The sequence below is a fragment of the Coregonus clupeaformis genome, chromosome 1 (genome assembly GCF_020615455.1).
Source record: "Coregonus clupeaformis isolate EN_2021a chromosome 1, ASM2061545v1, whole genome shotgun sequence".
Lineage (NCBI taxonomy): Eukaryota > Metazoa > Chordata > Actinopteri > Salmoniformes > Salmonidae > Coregonus > Coregonus clupeaformis.
Genome location: NC_059192.1, coordinates 50,180,449 through 50,202,043, shown reverse-complemented (window position 1 = coordinate 50,202,043; position 21,595 = coordinate 50,180,449). Strand labels below are relative to the sequence as shown.

Sequence of the window (21,595 nt, the reverse complement as noted above, 5' to 3'; positions counted from 1 at the left end):
GGCTCGGGCACTCGTAGTCGCTGGTCTGGCTGCACCTCTGTCATCGGGTTGGCTGACTGGAGCTCGTTGGACTGGACTGGCGACTGTTCGGCTGGCTCGTGGACTGACGGTGGGAGCTGTGGAGGCTGGGTTGGTTCCGGCGCCGGCCTGGGCATGTGAAGGGATGCCCGTCTTGGCATCAATCTGGGTGGCAGGCCTGGCTCCAACTCTGGCAGCTGCTGGGCGGACTGGCTCGCTCTGCATTTGAGGCTACTAAGCACATGAAACTGGTCACGCAAGATTCTTGATATGTTTAGCAAGCTCAGACTATGTCATCAGATAAGACCTTGTGCCTCTACTACTCTATCATAGCCTCTCTTTCGCACAGGTACGTTTGCTTTCTTTTTTGGCAATGTACCTCTTCAGTGTCATTCAGTCAATATTATAATACCTTGCTGCTGCTCAAATTGTATTCTTTCCTTCTCTCACTTGAGTTCATATGCATGACACATTACAAAAACACTATGCATACTGTATAGTATATGCATAGAACTGACAAAATGTAATAATTTGTATGGGGTATGGTGGCCATTGGCTCAACTTACCCCGAGGCAAACATTTTGACTATATTAGCCCACACAGCTACAAGGATGAACTTTCATGCTAGGTTTAGGACTTCATATTGTAGCTTAGAGACCCCAACTGATGTACAAAACAATCTAATTTGGTTTAGATGAAGAATCATGAAACCTATCATGGGTCGCGTAAATCTGCGTTACACCATTTCACCTGCGTTTTAATTTGAATGTCCGTTTTTTTTGCTTCAATAGAGCAATCAGGGGCGTGAAACTTTAGTCTTCCTTTACAGAAAATCCAATAGTGCAACACATTCGGCAGAAAATGACTTTATTTTCATCAGATGACAACAGAAGTGCAATGTTATTTGGCTAGCAACCACACAAGTAAATGAGCTTAATGATGCATGTCCATCATATTTCTAATGTTTATCATAGAAAGAATGCAACAAGCTACATTTACTAACGTTTTGCTCTAAGTTAATCTTGCATTTTACCAGAGAAAGGCACCGGAGAAATGTAGCTACACAGTCAGAGCGCTGTCTGCTGATATAATGCAGTTCGGGTGTGCAACTGAGGCACAAAATTAGTCTGATGCCAAGCAGAAATTACAATAAGAAGCATTTTAGATCTGTGTAAACAAAGCGCAGCAAGATACACTATATATACACAAAAGTATGTGGACACCCCTTCAAATTAGTGGATTCGGCTATTTCAGCCACACCCGTTGCTGATAGGTGTATATAATCGAGCACATAGCCTTGCAATCTTCATAGACAAACATTTGCAGTAGAATGGCCTTACTGTAGAGCTCAGTGACTTTCAACGTGGCACCGTCATAAAAAAAAAAAAAACATTATTTTACCTTTATTTAACTAGGCAAGTCAGTTAAGAACAAATTCTTATTTCCAATGATGGCCTAAACTGGCCAAACCCGGACGATGCTGGGCCAGTTGTGCGCCGCCCTATGGGACTCCCAATCACAGCGGGTTGTGAGCAACAATGGCTCAGCCGCGAAATGGTAGGCCACACAAGCTCACAGAACGGGATTGCCTAGTGCTGAAGCGCGTACCGCGTAGAAATCGTCTGTCCTCGGTTGCAACACTAACTAATGAGTTCAAAACTGCCTCTGGAGCAACATCAGCACATTAACTGTTCGTCGGGAACTTCATGAAATGGGTTTCCATGGCCGAGCAGCCGCACACAAGCCTAAGATCACCATGCACAATGCCAAGCGTCGGCTGGAGTGATGTAAAGCTCGCCATCATTGGATTCTGGAGCAGTGGAAACGCATTCTCTGGAGTGATGAATCACGCTTCACCATCTGGCAGTCCGATGGATGAATCTGGGTTTGGCAGATGCCAGGAGAACACTACTACACATACTAATGCTCATGATTTTGGAATGAGATGTTCGAAGAGCAGGTGACCTACATACTTTTGATCATATTTACACTACCGTTCAAAAGTTTGGGGTCACTTAGAACTGTCCTTGTTTTCGAAAGAAAAGCAATTTTTTTGTCCATTAAAATAACATCAAATTGAACAGAAATATAGCGTAGACATTGTTAATGTTGTAAATGGCTATTGCAGCTGGAAACGGCTGATTTTTAATGGAATATCTACATAGGCGTACAGAGGCCCATTATCAGCAACCATCAGTCCTGTGTTCCAATGACACGTTGTGTTTGCTAATCCAAGTTTATCATTTTAAAAGGATAATTGATCATTAGAAAACCCTTTTGCAATTATGTTAGCACAGCTGAAAACTGTTGTGCTGATTAAAGAAGCAATAAAACTGGCCTTCTTGAGACTAGTTGAGTATCTGGAGCATCAGCAATTGTGGGTTCGATTACAGGCTCAAAATGGCCATAAACAAAGAACTTTCTTCTGAAACTCGTCAGTCTATTCTTGTTCTGAGAAATGAAAGCTATTCCATGCAAGAAATTACCAAGAAACTGAAGATCTCGTACAACGCTGTGTACTACTCCCTTCACAGAACAGCGCAAACTGGCTCTAACCAGAATAGAAAGAGGAGTGGGAGGCCCCGGTGCACAACTGAGCAAGAGGACAAATACAAAGGACATTTCTAAGTGACCCCAAGCTTTTGAACGGTAGTGTGTGTATATATATATATATATATGTGGCTACTTTGAAGAATCTCAAATATAAAATATATTTTGATTTGTTTAACACTTTTTTTGTTACTACATGATTCCATATGTGTTATTTCATAGTTTAGATGTCTTCACTATTATTCTACAATGTAGAAAATAGACAAATTAAAGAAAAACCCTTGAAAGAGTAGGTTTGTCCAAACTTTTGACTGGTAGTGTGTGTAATATATATATATATATACAGTGGGGAGAACGAGTATTTGATACACTGCCGATTTTGCAGGTTTTCCTACTTACAAAGCATGTAGAGGTCTGTAATTTTTATCATAGGTACACTTCAACTGTGAGAGACGGAATCTGAAACAAAAATCCAGAAAATCACGTTGTATGATTTTTAAGTAATTAATTTGCATTTTATTGCAATTACAGAGATCATACGTTTCCTGTAGGTCTTGACCATGTTTGCACACACTGCAGCAGGGATTTTGGCCCACTCCTCCATACAGACCTTCTCCAGATCCTTCAGGTTTCGGGACTGTCGCTGGGCAATACAGACTTTCAGCTCCCTCCAAAGATTTTCTATTGGGTTCAGGTCTGAAGACTGGCTAGGCCACTCCAGGACCTTGAGATGCTTCTTACGGAGTCACTCCTTAGTTGCCCTGGCTGTGTGTTTCGGGTCGTTGTCATGCTGGAAGACCCAGCCACGACCCATTTTCAATGCTCTTACTGAGGGAAGGAGGTTGTTGGCCAAGATCTCGTGATACATGGCCCCATCCATCCTCCCCTCAATACGGTGCAGTCGTCCTGTCCCCTTTGCAGAAAATCATCCCCAAAGAATGATGTTTCCACCTCCATGCTTCACGGTTGGGATGGTGTTCTTGGGGTTGTACTCATCCTTCTTCTTCCTCCAAACACGGCGAGTGGAGTTTAGACCAAAAAGCTATATTTTTGTCTCATCAGACCACATGACCTTCTCCCATTCCTCCTCTGGATCATCCAGATGGTCATTGGCAAACTTCAGACGGGCCTGGACATGCGCTGGCTGAGCAGGGGGACCTTGCGTGCGCTGCAGGATTTTAATCCATGACGGCGTAGTGTGTTACTAATGGTTTTCTTTGAGACTGTGGTCCCAGCTCTCTTCAGGTCATTGACCAGGTCCTGCCGTGTAGTTCTGGGCTGATCCCTCACCTTCCTCATGATCATTGATGCCCCACGAGGTGAGATCTTGCATGGAGCCCCAGACCGAGGGTGATTGACCGTCATCTTGACAACTTCTTCCATTTTCGAATAATTGCGCCAACAGTTGTCGCCTTCTCACCAAGCTGCTTGCCTATTGTCCTGTAGCCCATCCCAGCCTTGTGCAGGTCTACAATTTTATCCCTGATGTCCTTACACAGCTCTCTGGTCTTGGCCATTGTGGAGAGGTTGGAGTCTGTTTGATTGAGTGTGTGGACAGGTGTCTTTTATACAGGTAACGAGTTCAAACAGGTGCAGTTAATACAGGTAAGTGGAGAACAGGAGGGCTTCTTAAAGAAAAACCGGCAGTGTATCAAATACTTGTTCTCCCCACTGTATATACACACACACTGAACAAAAATATTAACCCAACATGTAAAGTCTAATGAATTTATTTCAATTGACTGATGATTTCCTTATATGAACTGTAACTCAGTAAGATCTTTGAAATTATTGCGTTTATATTTTTGTTCAGTATATATATGTTTTTTCCCCCATTCTTCCCTTCTCCTTATTATTTTGCGTTAAAGTTGATCCGTTTTCACCCCATCCAGTAGGTGGAGGCATGCACCTCTAACACTGTTTGCGGACCGCCATAATACCATAGAAGAAGAAGTGTCCACAATCATGGGTGGGTCTGAGGATGGGAAGAGAAGACAGGAGGAAGTGCGATTGAAATGAAGGCGTTACAATGGCGTTAAATTTAAACCAACGTCCCCGGAATACAAGCCAACTGGAATCACTTAAATCTACTTTATCGCTTGAGAATCTTGAGATGGAGGTGGATAGTGTTGATGATCACAAGCTTACTGGAGAACTGAGACCAAGTAGAGACTTTGGACAAGGTGGATAATTGTATAATATAAGGCAGTTTATTCAGAGGTAAAGATATCTGGAATAGCGTGCACGGACTCGTTCGTCAAACTCGTAGGGAGATATCTGAAGAGAGCCCCGAAAACATTGTGTGCAGACATTTTATACAATAAATGATGTAGGTTGAATCTAGTAGTTCTGATCTTCTGATTGGTCCTGATGAGTTGGGCGAGGTCCCCTCCAGGCCAGTGTCACTGTTGCATTGGCTCTGAGTCGGGTTCTCTGTCTTCAAATGTTCAGCCTAAAGAGAGGGGATTTTTGTGTGTGTGTGTGTGTTTAACAGTGATGATGTGTGTGTGTGTGTGTGTGTGTGTGTGTGTGTGTTTATCAGTGATGATGTGTGTGTGTGTGTGTGTGTTATCAGTGATGATTTGTGTGTGTGTGTGTGTGTGTGTGTGTGTGTGTGTCCTCAGAGCAAGAACTCGTGAGTTGGAAGAACTGAGAGACCTATGGCGTGGGTGTTGTCCTTGGCCACCTGCTGACAAGGCTGACAAGATAGGACTCTTTTGTCTATTGTTATAGGATAGGAACAGCATTGATTGAAAACAAACGCCCAACACAAAATGGGTCATGCACAAGATTTTAGTCAGACCAAGCTATAACATTATAGATTTACTACGACAATAGTGGGAGTTCAGAGATCGAATCCCACGAAAGTGAAAAGGAACAGCCTCCTTTGACAGGTGTGGGGAAGGCTTCAGAGCCTCACCCTAATGAGCAGGGAAATGCTCGAGATGAATCTGACCCAGTGGGAGTGCGTTTCGTGGAGAAAGTGGAGCCATGTTTTCTGGCCGACCCATTTGTGGTATCTGGTTGGGTGGAGAAGAAGGTGGGTGTTAACTCTGTCTAAGTATCCAGAAGTGGACTTATTTCGATTTTCTGTGCGTCTTCCACCCAGAAGTGGGCGCTCTGCCTCACTCGCCACAGGACAAGAGCTGTGTCTTGCTTTTCTCTCGGGGGCAGAGCATCACTGAAAGGAGGGATTTCGGGGGTGGCTTTGAGTGTGAAGATGGATCAACTGAAGTTGAGGAGCCCTGGTCTCTGTGATACACGCCATTTGGTGAGACACAGACCTGGTGGCGAGCACGAGACTGAGGAGACCCTGTCTATCCTAGTTTTGATATTGAGTGTTTGTGTGATAAAGTAATGCAAGGATATGAGTAATCCTGTGAAAGCGTTTGTTTCGAATCCGTTTTGATGTTTCAGGTGCCAATGTTATGGTCATGTAGCAGCAGGTTGGTTTCTTGGTGTTCATTGTTATGGTAATTAACTGTACAGCACAGATGGAAAGGAAGTCACAGAAGCCAAAAGTAGTAGTAGCAGCAGCAGAAAAGTTATTGGGAGTGAAATATGTTGTGGCAGAAGAGTTACAGGAGGTGTTCAAAGACTGAGTCACATTATCACGGGCCAGGAGTAGGAACGGTTAGGGCAAAGTAGTGGAATAAGGGGCGTGTTTTGGTTTTATAGTTATGGGTGGTGCAATTTAAAATTTTCCCGTTCCCTTTATTTTTTGTTTTGTCACGATGTGGAGTGCACACTTCGGGCTGAGAAAGGCAGCAATACGCCAAAAAGCATCTAGTTTGCCGGAAATTCACACGAAGAAGAAGTGTTCACGTAGTACGCACGACGTGTTGTTGTGCGTGGAATCTGACCAGGCAGCTTAACGCATTTGGGAACAAATGTTTATCTTTAAAGCACATCTGATGCTATAATTAACAATTCGTTGGTTGTATGGGAGATTGAAAGTGCAGTTTTATTTTTTACAAGGGATCAAGAACACGTTCACTTGCTCTAAAATATGGCTTCGTCTGATGGGAACAAAAACACGGAACCATGGGGCGGTTTTGATGACAACATTATCCAGGTACTGTATTGATAGCTAGCCAAGGAAATGCTTAATATGTATCGACTATTTTATTATATCACTGTACATCGTCTTTAGTGTTGCCAAACTATATTTTACTCTGTAATACATGTCATCATCCTACTGAAAATTGACAAACCTTGGCCCACAATGTTGTGGTAGGTAGTTAGCTAGCCCAATAATAGACTAGCTAAATTAACCTAACGTTACTCCTAAATCAAAGGACCTTACATGTTCTGTTTAAGGCGAATTGGCTAATCTAAAAGTGAATCATTCTTAAGTGTGGTACGGTTCTAGAAACACAAACAAATTCCTCTTTAAAATCACATCAAAATAATTTCACAAATGAAAAACACCGTTTTAACACAATTGCAGCCGACAGTATTTTGGCATCGGTCTTCCATTTACGCATATAGCTAATTAGCACATGTAGTCCACTGTATTCCGTCTGTTTTCGTAAACAAGCGCTGTAACATGGATATGGCCGTGTGGGAACGCTAACCCTATAAACGTATGTAGTAATTTAACCTTTAAAAAAATATATGTTTTAAAGATTTCTTGCTGATATGTTTCCAAAACCGTACCACAAGCGATGCGTGTTAATGTTTAGCTCAAGCGTTGGGGTTCTTAACAAACCTCCTCTGGTCAGAAGATACTGCAGTTAGCGTCTATGAATGGGGTAGCTAGTTAGCTAACCATAAACTAGAAATATCCTTATTTATGTTCCTTCCTTATTCGTTTCACGTGGTGACTGTGTAAAAGGAAACATTGACAATTTGCTTGTGAAACATCATTTCACCTAGATGGATATACAGTAGTTATATCTAATAAACTATCTTACCAGGGCACTGGTTCAGCAGTGATTGACATGGAGAACATGGATGACACATCAGGCTCCAGCTTTGAGGACATGGGGGAGATGCACCAGCGCATGAAGGAGGAGGAGGTGGCAGAGGAGGCAGAAGCAACTGAAGAGGAGACTGGGGAGGATGGCGAGTTTCTGGGCATGAAGGGTATCAATGGCCAGCTGGGGAGACAGGTGGCAGATGAGGTGAGCTGAGAATGCTTTGTGATGCTGATGATGGGCAACAACCTGTCACACACAACATTACCTTTGTTATGAAATGGGCTTTGCCATAACCCAATATTATAAGTTACATCTCAATAGTCTTGTCTGGTTAATGTTGCAGTCTTAACTTTGACTTTCATCACACCTTTGTCATCTGATGAACCGAGTGGCGCAGTGGTCTAAGGCACTGCGGCGCAGTGGTCTAAGGCACTGCATCGCAGTGCTAGCTGTGCCACTAGAGATCCTGGTTCGAATCCAGGCTCTGTCGTAGCCGGCCGCGACCGGGAGACCCATGGGGCGGCGTGCAATTGGCCCAGCGTCGTCCAGGGTAGGGGAGGGAATGGCCGGCAGGGATGTAGCTCAGTTGATAGAGCATGGCGTTTGCAACACCAGGGTTGTGGGTTCGATTCCCACAGGGGGTATGAAAATGTATGCACTAACTGTAAGTCGCTCTGGATAAGAGCGTCTGCTAAATGTGTAAAATGTAAATGAACGTTCCCTCATCCTCTTAGGTGTGGCAAGCAGGAAAGCGTCAGGCTTCCAAAGCTTTCAACCTATATGCCAACATAGATATTCTCCGGCCGTACTTTGATGTAGAGCCTATGCAAGTTAGAAACAGGTGAGAGTCGGTCACGAATGTGTTTGTAATCACAATGTTTAACTTGTAAAATAGTCTCGCGGAGTCACATTTTATTTAAAAATGTCGGACATTTACGCCTCTTTTCTACTCTAGGTTGATTGAATCAATGATACCCATCCGCATGATACATTTTCCACAGGTGAGTGGAATTTTCTTTTCCCATACTATTTTCACAGGCCGGGGGGAGATTTAAATCTAGAGGCTTTCAGCGCTTACCTGGCCAATTAAAGGAAACATTAATGTATTCACTGCTCCTATTTTCCAACTATAGAAGATTGCTGGGGAGCTGTATGGGCCCATGATGCTGGTGTTCACGCTGGTGGCCATCCTCCTGCATGGAATGAAGACATCAGGAACAGTTATTGTAAGAGAGCTCAACTTATACTGGCTTCGTAAATGCATGTTAATATACAGTATGTATAGATTAACATTTATTATGAAGCTCAGGGATACTGATGGTAGATTAATTAAAACTGTAGATGGGGGTAGCCATCAACTCAAAACCCTTTTGACATTATGAAACCAAAAGCCATCTATCTGTTCAGCTTTTGCAGCTCAAAAATATAAATTACTGCTCATGTAACACTCATGTGGTTTGTTCATCCTGCATTCTTAATATATATTGCCTTAAGAAAGTATTCATACCCCTTGACTTATTCCACATTTTGTTGTTACAGCCTGAATTCAAAATTGATCAAAAAAGAAAAAAATAATCTCACCCATCGACACACAATGCCCCATAATGACAAAGTGAAAACATATTTAGAATTTTTTGCTAAATTATATGCTATGACACTCCAAATTGAGCTCAGGTGTATCCAATTTCCTTTGATCATCATTGAGACATCGATACAACTTGATTGGCGTCCACATGTGGCCAATTCAATTGTTTGGACATGATTTAGAAAGAAACACACCTGTCTATATAAGGTCCCACAGTTGCATGTCAGAGCAGAAACTAAGTCCAAGGAACTGTCCGTAGATCTCCATAAAGTTCCTTCAGAAAGTTCCTTCAGAAAGTATTCACACCCCTTCACTTAATCGACATTTTGTTGTGTTACAGCCTGAATTTAAAATGGATTCAATTGAGATTTTGTGTCACTTGCCTACACATAATACCCCGTCATAAAAATGGAATTATGTTTTTAGAATAAAATAAAAAAAGTTATTACAAATGAAAAGCTGAAATGTCTTGAGTCAATAAGTATTCAACCCCTTTGTTATGGCAAGCCTAAATAATTTAAGGAGTAAAAATGTGCTTAACAAGTCACATAAGTTGCATGGACTCACAATGTGCAATACAATTATTTTTGAATGACTACCTCATCTCTGTACCCTACACATACAATTATCTGTATGTTCCCTCAGTCGAGCAGTGAATTTCAAACACAGATTCAAGCACAAAGACCAGGGAGGTTTTCCATACCTTTCAAAGAAGGGCACCTATTGGTAGATGGGTAAAATTATAAAAGCAGACATTGAATATCCATTTGAGCATGGTGAAATTATGAATTACACTTTGTATGGTGTAGCAATACACCCAGTCACTACAAAGATACAGGCGTCCTTCCTAACTCAGTTGCCGGAGAGGAAGGAAACCGCTCAGGGATTTCACAATGAGGCCAATGGTGACTTTAAAACAGAGTTTAATCACTGATAAGAGAACTGTGGATGGACCAACAACATTGTAGTTACTCCACAATACTAACCTAATTGACAGAGTGAAAAGAAGGAAGCCTGTAAAGATTACAAATAATTCGAAACATACATCCTGTTTGCAACAAGGCACTAAAGTAATACTGCCAAAAAAGTGGCAAAGCAATTCACTTTTTGTCCTTAACACAAAGTGTTATGTTTGGGGCAAATCCAATACAACACATTTCTGAGTACCACTCTCCATATTTTCAAGCATAGTGGTGGCTGCATCATGTTATGGTTATGCTTGTAATTGTTAAGGACTGAGTAGTTTTTCAGGATAAAAAAGAAACGGAATGGAGCTAAGCACAGGCAAAATCCTAGAGGGAAACCTGGTTCAGTCTGCTTTCCACCAGACACTGGGAGATGAATTCACCTTTCAGCAGGACAATAACCTAAAACACAAGGCCAAATATACACTGGAGTTGCTTATGAAGATGACATTGAATGTGCCTGAGTGGCCTAGTTACAGTTTTGACTTAAATCGGCTTGAAAAAAAAGAAACCGGCTGTCTAGCAATGATCAACAACCAGCTTGACAGAGCTTGAAGAATTAAAAAAGAATGTGCAAATATTGTACAATCCAGGTGTGCCAAGCTCTTAGAGATTACCCAGAAAGACTCACAGCTGTAATTGCTGCCAAAGGTGCTTCTATAAAGTATTGATTCAGGGGTGTGAATACGTATGTAATAAAGTTGCACAAATTTCAAAAAACGTATTTTCACTTGGTAATTATGGGGTATTATGTGTAGATGGGTGAGAAAAAAAACATATTTAATCAATTTTAAATTCAGGCTGTAACACAACAAAATGTGGAATAAGTCAAAGGGTATGAATACTTTCTGAAGGCACTATATGTTGTCTATCTGACCTTGATTAGGCCTAATACATTGTTCTTCATCCCTGGACAGAGAGAGGGTACTCTGATGGGCACAGCCATAGGGACATGCTTTGGTTACTGGCTGGGAGTTTCCTCCTTCATATACTTCCTGGCATATCTGTGCAACGCCCAGATCACAATGCTCCAGATGCTGTCTCTGCTGGTGAGTCAACAATGACCATCACTGTCTGAAATGTCTGCTCTACCCAAAATTACAACCAAATAATTGCAGCCTTACCGCAAAAGTGGAAGAGGAAAGTGGAAGGGGGAGAAAGTAAAGAACTTGTCTGTCGGCCTTGCATTAAAGAACATAATTGGTTAAGGAAAACTGTGATAAATAAAAAAGTATATCCGTTTCACTTAAGGACCAAAGGATTGACAGCCGTCCCATAAAGATTGCAAAATAGTTGGGAAGAGATCTTTGACGTACCGATCCCATGGCATAGTGTTTATGAACTGACACGCAAAACGACACCAGATTCAAAAATGAGAATCTTTCAATTTTAAATTATTATATAAAATTCTTGCTACCAATAGAATGTTATTTATATGGGGGATACAATCTTCCCAGCTCTGCAGATTTTGCTGTGAAGAGACAGAATCATTAGATCATTTGTTTTGGTTCTGTCCATTTGTAGCTTGTTTTTGGACACAGGTCCAGGAATGGCTAAAGGATTGCAATATTTACCTGGAACTAACCTTGCAGATAGCATTACTGGGTGATCTGAAAAGTCATAGTCAATCAATCAATAATATAATAATACTTTTAGCAAAAATGTTTATTTTTATTTCACAATCTGTAGAAGCAATGAGAATAGAAAGGTTCAGAAATTTTATAAAACATCACAGTACAGTTGAAATATATATTGAAATAGAAATCCTATATGGATGGTGTTAAGAGATAGATGGGAGGTATTGAATAGAGTTGAAGGATGGGACTAATAACAAATAACAACAAATAATAACAAAGATAGCTAATAATGTAAGCATACTGTGTCCATAATAAGTATATAGGTTGTATGTTGGGAGCTTTTGGGAAAGAGCACAGTTAGAAAGATATGGCATATAGAAGCAAACCGGATGGACATCATGAAAATGATCGGAGAGGTTGAGAGTAGAAGAAGTTCAGGAGCAATAAAAAAATATATATATATATACAGTGGGGAGAACAAGTATTTGATACACTGCCGATTTTGCAGGTTTTCCTACTTACAAAGCATGTAGAGGTCTGTAATTTTTATCATAGGTACACTTAAACTGTGAGAGACAGAATCTAAAACAAAAATCCAGAAAATCACATTGTATGATTTTTAAGTAATTAATTTGCATTTTATTGCATGCCATAAGTATTTGATCACCTATCAACCAGTAAGAATTGCGGCTCTCACAGACCTGTTAGTTTTTCTTTAAGAAGCCCTCCTGTTCTCCACTCATTATCTGTATTAACTGCACCTGTTTGAACTCGTTACCTGTATAAAAGACACCTGTCTACACACTCAATCAAACAGACTCCAACCTCTCCACAATGGCCAAGACCAGAGAGCTGTGTAAGGACATCAGGGATAAAATTGTAGACCTGCACAAGGCTGGGATGGGCTACAGGACAACAGGCAAGCAGCTTGGTGAGAAGGCAACAACTGTTGGCGCAATTATTAGAAAATTGAAGAAGTTCAAGATGACGGTCAATCACCCTCGGTCTGGGGTTCCATGCAAGTTCTCACCTTGTGGGGCATCAATGATCATGAGGAAGGTGAGGGATCAGCCCAGAACTACAGGGCAGGACCTGGTCAATGACCTGAAGAGAGCTGGGAACACAGTCTCAAAGAAAACCATTAGTAACACACTACGCCGTCATGGATTAAAATCCTGCAGCGTATGCAAGATCCCCCTGCTCAAGCCAGCGCATGTCCAGGCCCGTCTGAAGTTTGCCAATGACCATCTGGATGATCCAGAGGAGGAATGGGAGAAGGTCATGTGGTCTGATGAGACAAAAATAGAGCTTTTTGGTCTAAACTCCACTCGCCGTGTTTGGAGGAAGAAGAAGGATGAGTACAACCCCAAGAACACCATCCCAACAGTGAAGCATGGAGGTGGAAACATCATTCTTTGGGGATGCTTTTCTGCAAAGGGAACAGGACGACTGCACCGTATTGAGGGGAGGATGGATGGGGCCATGTATCGCGAGATCTTGGCCAACAACCTCCTTCCCTCAGTAAGAGCATTGAAGATGGGTCGTGGCTGGGTCTTCCAGCATGACAACGATCCAAAACACACAGCCAGGGCAACAAAGGAGTGGCTCCGTAAGAAGCATCTCAAGGTCCTGGAGTGGCCTAGCCAGTCTCCAGACCTGAACCCAATAGAAAATCTTTGGAGGGAGCTGAAAGTCCGTATTGCCCAGCGACAGCCCCGAAACCTGAAGGATCTGGAGAAGGTCTGTATGGAGGAGTGGGCCAAAATCCCTGCTGCAGTGTGTGCAAACCTGGTCAAGACCTACAGGAAAAGTATGATCTCTGTAATTGCAAACAAAGGTTTCTGTACCAAATATTAAGTTCTGCTTTTCTGATGTATCAAATACTTATGTCATGCAATAAAATGCAAATTAATTACTTAAAAATCATACAATGTGATTTTCTGGATTTTTGTTTTTAGATTCCGTCTCTCACAGTTGAAGTGTACCTATGATAAAAATGACAGACCTCTACATGCTTTGTAAGTAGGAAAACCTGCAAAATCGGCAGTGTATCAAATACTTGTTCTCCCCACTGTATAATAGAATTATTGTAAAATTAACTCTGTCCATAAGGTGTAGATAGTAAGTATAGACCGGAAGTAGAGGCCTGGGCATTGTTGTTCACTAATTTACTCCAAGTAGGGAAAGGATGGTGGGGTTGAAAAGTAATAAAGGGGAGTATATATATAAAAAACAAAAAAATAAACATGGGGGATTGGAAGTGATGCAGACAATTACATTGATAGAAGATACAATCTATCTGCAATATTAAGCTGATCCATTCCCCCCCAGATAAAAAAATAAAATAAAATAAATATAAAAAATAAAATATAAAAAATATAATACAAAATATTAAAAAGTAAAAAAATACAAAAAATAAAACCATGACCATAACTCCCCTCACAGCATCCCTGTGTAATCAGTCTGTTATAAATGCAGTGTGAAATCTCACTGTCTGTTCTACTATGTGCCCCCAACAGGGTTATGGTCTTTTCGGGCACTGCGTGGTTCTCTTCGTCACCTACAACGTCCACTTCCACTCCTTGTTCTACATCCTGTGGCTGGTCGTAGGAGGGCTCTCCACACTGCGGATGGTAAATAAGCAGATCAATTACTACAAGTCCCAAGAGCCCCTTGACACTTAGACACTCGCTGACGTTCACACTGGGCACGTTTTAGTGCTAAGTCGGGGGAGGTGCAACCGCGACAGCCAGGCTCAGATCAACATGCCATTGTTTAGTTTTTCTTTATAATGTTGAAATAAACATGTCTCCAACCCCCATATCACACACTCACAAACTGAAATCATGTGTGTACATTATACAATCAATTAGTGAGAGAGAGCCTCAAATATCACATTCATTTTGTATACAGTGCCTTCAAAGTATTCATACCCCTTGACTTATTCCAAATGTTGTTGTTACAGCCTGAATTGAAAATGGATTAAATATATTTTTCTCACCCATCTACACACAATACCCCATAAAGAAAAAGTGAAAACATGTTTTTAGATTTTGTTTAACATTTATTGAAAATGAAATACAGAAATATCTCATTTACATAAGTATTCACACCCATGAAGAAGCACCATACCTTGTAGAAGCACCTTTGGCAGCGATTACAGCTGTGAGTCTTTCAGGGTAAGTCTCTAAGAGCTTTCCAAACCTGGATTGTGCAACATTTGCCCATTTATTATTTTCCCAATTATTCAAGCTCTGTCAAATTGGTTGTTGATCATTGCTAGACAACCATTTTCAGGTCTTGCCATAGATTGTCAAGTAGATTTAAGTCAAAACTGTAACTCGGCCACTCAGGAACATTCACTGTCTTCTTGGTAAGCAACTCCAGTGTAGATTTGGCCTTGTGTTTTAGGCTATTATCCTGCTGAAAGGTGAATTCATCTCCCAGTGTCTGGTGGAAATCAGACTGAACCAGGCTTTCCTCTGGGATTTTGCCTGTGCTTAGCTCCATTCCATTAATGTTTTATCCTGAAAACTCCCCAGTCCTTAACAATTACAATCATACCCATAACATGATGCAGCCACCACTATGCTTGAAAATATGGAGAGTGGTACTCTGTGTTGTATTGGATTTGCCCCAAACATAACACTTTGTATTAAGGACAACAAGTTAATTTCTTTGCCACATTCTTTGCAGTATTACTTTAGTGCCTTGTTGCAAACAGGATGCATGTTTTGGAATATTTTTATTCTGTACAGGTTTCCTTCTTTTCACTCTGTTAATTAGGTTAGTATTGTGGCGTACCTACAATGTTTTTGATTCATCCTCAGTTTTCTCCCATCACAGTCATTAAACTCTGTAACAGTTTTAAAGTCATCATTGGTCTCATGGTGAAATCCTTGAGTGGTTTCCTTCCTCTCCGGCAACTGAGTTAGGAAGGACGTCTTTATTTTTGTAGTTACTGGGTGTATTGATACACCATCCAAAGTGTAATTAATAACTTAACCATGCTCAAAGCGATATTCAATGTCTGCTTTTTAAAATGTTTACATATCTACCAATAGGTGCCCTTCTTTGCGTGGCATTGGAAAACCTCCTTGGTCTTTGTGGTTGAATCTGTGTTTGAAATGCACTGCTCGACTGAGGGACCTTACAGATAATTGTATGTGTGTGGTACAGAGCTGAGGTAGTCATTCAAAAATCATGTTAAACACTATTGCACAGAGTGAGTCCATGCAATTTATTATGTGACTTGTTAAGCACATTTTTACTCCTGAACTTAACTGAGCTTGCCATAATGAAAGGGTTGAATACTTATTGACTCAAGACGTTTCAGCTTTTCATTTTTTATTGATTTGAAAACATTTTGAAAAAGATAATTCCACGTTGACATTATGGGGTATTGTTTGGAGGCCAGTGACAAATCTCAATTTAATCCATTTTATATTCAGGCTGTAACACAACAAAATGTGGAAAAAGTCAAAGGGTGTGAATACTTTCTGAAACCACTCTATATCCACTGTATAGGCCTACATGAATCGTGGAAAAGTTGGTTCCTGTTTTAGTCATGTCTTTGGTCAAGTTTGCATGGGTCAAACAAAAACACCCTAATGATTGGTTGACAATAGAGCCTCCCACAATGCAGGCGATGGCTGCAGGATGAAGTTGGTGAAGAGCACCTGCAGAAACTTACAGTAGACTGCAGTCTACTTCATGACCTTTGATCACGTGATTTTTGTAAATTTCATGCAGTCGAACAAATTTTATCCCCATAATGCAACATTTGCTAAATTATCCGCTTGAACGCACCCATTATTTCAGTGATAGTCAGTCTGTCCCGCTTGCTCACATTATCCCTCGCTCTCGTTCTCTCTCAGGTGGCTGCTCTCATCTCTCGGACCGTGGGCCAGACACCACGCCTCATCCTCTGTGGAACACTGGGTGCTCTGCATATGCTCTTTCTATTCTACCTGCACTTCGCTTATCACAAGATTGTTGAAGGTAAGATTCCTCGGAAAGAAAACCAGAGCCCGTATTTACAAAGCGTCTCAGAGTAGGGGTGCGGATCTAAGATCATTTTTAACTTTTAAATCATAATGAATAAAGGGTGGACCTGATCCTAGATCAGCACTCCTACTTTATGACGCTTAATGAATACAGGCGTAGAGGTACAGTGCCTTCAGAAGGTATTCATACCCCTTGACTTTTTCCACATTTTGTTGTGTTACAGCCTGAATTAAAAATGGATTAAATTGAGATTTTGTGTCACTTGCCTATACACTATACCCCATAATGACAAAGTGAAATGATGTTTTTTTGTGTGTTCTTTAACAAATTCATTAAAAATGAAAAGCTGAAACGTTTTGAGTCAATACGTTTTCAACCCCTTTGTTAAGGCAAGCCTAAATGAGTTCAGGAGTAAAAATATGCTTAACAAGTCACATAAGTTGCATGGACTCACAATGTGCAATACAATGATTGCAATAATAGTGTTTAAGATGATTTATGACTACCTCATCTCTGTACCCCACACATACAATTATCTGTATGTTCCCTCAGTCGAGCAGTGAATTTCAAACACCAGAATCAACCACAAAGACCAGGGAGGTTTTCCAATACCTTGCAAAGAAGGGCACCTATTGGTAGATGGGTAAAAAAAAAAAAAAAAAGCAGACAATGAGAATCTTTGAGCATGGTGAAGTTAATAATTACACTTTGGATGGTGACTTAAAACATAAGAGAACTGAGGATGGATCAACAATATTGTAGTTTCTCCACAATACTAACCTAATTGACAGAGTGAAAAGAAGGAAGCCTGTACAGAATACAAATATTCCAAAACATGCATCCTGTTTGCAACAAGGCACTAAAGTAATACTGCAAAGAAATTAACTTTTTGTCCTGAATATAAAGGGTTATGTTTGGGGAAATCCAATACATGCATTACTGAGTACCACTCTCCATATTTTCAAGCATAGTGGTGGCTGCATCATGTTATGGGTATGCTTGTAATCGTTAAGGACTGGGGAGTATTTCAGAAATGAATGGAGCTAAGCACAGGCAAAATCCTAGAGGAAAACCTGGTTCAGTCTGCTTTCCACCAGACACTGGGAGATGAATTCACCTTTCAGCAGGACAATAACCTAAAACACAAGACCAAATCTACACTGGAGTTGCTTACCAAGAAGACAGTGAATGTTCCTGAGTGGCCGAGTTACAGTTTTGACTTAAATCTATTGAAAATCTATGGCGAGACCTGGCAAGAGCTTAAATAATTTTGAAAATAATAATGGCAAATGTTGCACAATCCAGGTGTGGAAAGCTCTTAGAGACTTACCCAGAAAGACTCACAGCTGTATTCGCTGCCAAAGATGCTTCTGCAAAGTATTGACTCAGGGGTCTGAATGCTTATGGAAATGAGAGAGTTCTGTATTTCATTTTTCATAAATTTGCTAACATTTCGAAAAACATTTTCACTTTGTCATTATGTAGATGAGGATATGTTTTTTTTTTTTTTTTTTATTCGAGCCGTAACACAACATTTTGAGTATGTGAATGGATGTGAATACTTTTTGAAGGCACTGTACTACCCAAAGTGTGTGCAATTAGGACACTATTTTTGTTGTTTTGTCAAAACATCGGTCCTACATTTTTGACTATTGTATGTGACCCAGGATCGATCTATCTCGCTCTCGCTCTCGCTCTCGCTCTCGCTCTCGCTCTCGCTCTCGCTCTCGCTCTCGCTCTCGCTCTCGCTCTCGCTCTCGCTCTCGCTCTCGCTCTCGCTCTCGCTCTCGCTCTCGCTCTCGCTCTCGCTCTCGCTCTCGCTCTCGCTCTCGCTCTCGCTCTCGCTCTCGCTCTCGCTCTCGCTCTCGCTCTCGCTCTCGCTCTGGCTCTCGCTCTCGCTCTCGCTCTCGCTCTCGCTCTCGCTCTCGCTCTCGCTCTATATATATATATATATATATATATATATATATATATATATATATATATACACACACAGTACCAGTCAAAAGTGGGCAAAGCTGTCATCAAGACAAAGGGTGTCTACTTTGAAGAATCTCAAATATAAAATATATTTAGATTTGTTTAACACTTTTTTGGTTACTACATGATTCCATATGTGTTATTTCATAGTTTTGATGTCTTCACTATTATTCTACCATGTAAAAAATAAAGAAAAACCCTGGAATGAGTAGGTGTGTCCAGACTTTTGACTGGTACTGTGTGTGTGTGTACAATCTCCAAGAAAATGAGGTCATCCACAAAAGTATTTCATTGCAGTGTACATACGTCTTTCAGAGTAATGAAGGCCAATAATGTGAACTCAGGAAATTGAGTTGACTCCCCTGGTCCAATTTTAAACACATTTTAATTGCTTCTATTCAAAGACCCTCCAAGGTATATTCTTAAACTGGGTCTTGAATTTGATGCTGTATGATTAAAGAAATAAGAATTTGACATTTGTTTAAACATTTTTGTCTGAAGGTATCCTGGACACATTGGAAGGACCCAACATGCCCCCCATCCAGAGAGTGGCCAGAGATTTGCCTGTGGTGGCCACCTCTGCTATGAATGCTGTGAATACCACAGTGAAGATCCTTGGTGTTATTCTGCAGTCACAGTGATGGTGTGTCCAACGTCAAAGATGATACCACAGGCTCATGAGCTTGAATTCCATAGTGGTGGTGTGGTGTAGATAATACAGACTGAAGTGAAGGTCAAAGACCATGTTGGTGACTGGTTATAGTTGACATTTGACCTTCATCATTAAACATGAACATTGTCTCAGTAAACACAACACCATCAGTTCACAACAACTCTTACAACTTTAATTCTCCATGGGAAATGACATGCTTACCCTGGTTGTTTATATTGTACCTAATCAAAAAACGACATGATGGAGTGAGATGTCATGTTGGTGCTGTAACTCTTTTCAAATGATAGAAAATTGCCTCCCTTTTCATAGGGGTCTTGTATTTGTTAAAGCAGCACGAGTGCACTACGATTCCCAGCTGTTTGCATTTGTACTCATGTTAAGACTAATTAATCTCCAACTCGACACTTTCTCACCTCTTGTAGGCTTTGTTACACGGGTTATGGTGATAACATCAATTGATGTTTTACAATTCTAGACATTCAATGGGAGGAAGGTTCTAAAGCTGTGTGTGGTGCCTTCTATTGTTTTTCGAAGGAATTATGATTATCATGTATGCTATGGGGTAAATTAGAGTTTAATCTCTTGTTTTACACAATGCACATCCATTGTCTGTAATTTTAATAACCTAACCAGAAAATAACCAGGTATGCAGTTGATATGTCATATGAGATATGTAATAGTGCATTAACTTATGAATATTGTTTATCCTAATCAGCTTTTGTTTCATCCAGTCATTTGTTTTGTGCATTATTTGTGCTTCCTAACAACATTGTTTTTGGGTGGGATGCAAGGTGACCTCTTTTATTTTTATTTTACATGTGAAAATGTATTTATACGGTTATTGTACAGAAAGATACAATGGAAATAAACTTTGACCTAAGACAACATGTCTTTTAACACTGAACCTGAAAAAAACAGCCAGGTCACCCATGATGCAAGTCAGTATTTGATGTCCAGCCATGTCTGAGGATGTCGAGAGATGATGTGAAAACCGGCCACTAGGGGCAACAGTGAGCGTTGTTAGTTTCAAGTAGGTTTCGGTTTTGCTATGGTGTTGGGGCTGGAAGATGGGCGTAAGCATCTGCCTCTGATTCCAAAGGTTGCAAGTTCAAATCCAGCTATAGAAAGTTATTTTTGTTTTAAGCCTATCCCAAACCTTAACCCTTACCTTAACCATTTGGAGTTAATACCTATCCTTAAGATTTCGAAGTTAATGCCTAAACTTAACCTTAAACACTTCGGAATCTGACATTTGGAACAACTTCGAAATTTGATGTTTGAGAAACATGGATGAACGTCTAATTCTGACGTGAGACGGAGCTAGTTGGAAAAAACTGCAACAGTGTCTATGCTCATACTCTACTGATCAAGACAAAATCAAGAAGTCCTGCAATAACTCGCTTTATAACAATTGTTTTCAGAGGATGGATAGTTTCAAGTTTTAATAGTATAGTGGTTACTGTAGAGTAGACCATATGTCTCTACTGGGAGAGCCTCTTAGATAGTGGCTGATCAGCTGTGGAGAATTTTGTATGAAGAACTGATTTCTTGGAGAGATTGTTACCTGTATAGACAAGCAAAGGTCAAATGTCAGGGTCACCATGGAGACGAGTAAAAGAAGAATGCACCAGAGTGCAATCTGCAGTGGCTACCAAACACCAATGTGGACTGGCCAGTATTTGTTCCAGTCAGTAGAGAAATGGCCTCCTTCAAGAAGATTACAGTTCAGCCTGAGATCCAACCCTCTCCATCATCCAGCTGACCCTTAAGGAGTTCTTCAGGGACACGTGGTGTCTTTCAGTCATGAAGTACTCACTCACAGCTCTACATGAGAGCATGGTAGAGCGCAAAATTGTGGCCTTCATGAAGAATGATTTAGATGCATATCAGAAGAGCAGGCATCTAAACATTTGGCCAACAAGGAGCGCTGGCACAGTGCCTGGAGCAAGGAGGAGAGCAGAAGTGTGAGTGTTGGGACAAGGTCCTGCCAAAGCACTCCGAGCCCAATGTTCAGATTGACCCCCTGTGACCAATAGCTAGTTAATGGCTGAGACAACACCATTAGGCTTACCTTTCTCATTTGAATAAATCAAATAAAATAAAACGTTATTGGTCACATACACATATTTAGCAGATGTTATTGCGGGTGTAGCGAAATGCTTGTGTTCCTAGCTCCAATAGTGCAGTAGTATCTAACAATTCACAACAATACACACAAATCTAAAAGTAAAATAATGGAATTAAGAAATATATAAATATTAGGCAATGTCGGAGTGGCATTGACTAAAATAGAGTAAAATACAGTATGTAAACATTAT

The 21,595-nt window shown here is 40.8% G+C and overlaps 1 protein-coding gene across 2 annotated transcripts; it reads left to right on the top strand.

Moving 5' to 3' along the window:
- Window positions 1–6,285: 6,285 nt before the first annotated feature.
- On the top strand, window positions 6,286–20,162 carry LOC121569528 (protein YIPF3). Of its 2 annotated transcripts, XM_041880574.2 has the most exons (9): window positions 6,290–6,643; window positions 7,488–7,694; window positions 8,225–8,331; window positions 8,446–8,491; window positions 8,624–8,716; window positions 10,958–11,089; window positions 14,137–14,250; window positions 16,495–16,618; window positions 19,106–20,162. In XM_041880574.2, exons 1-9 carry the CDS (start codon window positions 6,578–6,580, stop codon window positions 19,243–19,245), a joined length of 1,029 nt encoding a protein of 342 aa, XP_041736508.1. In that variant the 5' UTR covers window positions 6,290–6,577; the 3' UTR covers window positions 19,246–20,162. The 2 variants fall into 2 exon arrangements, with proteins under 2 accessions (XP_041736516.1, XP_041736508.1); XM_041880582.2 differs by lacking the exon at window positions 16,495–16,618 and having other exon boundaries at window positions 6,286–6,643.
- Window positions 20,163–21,595: the final 1,433 nt, after the last annotated feature.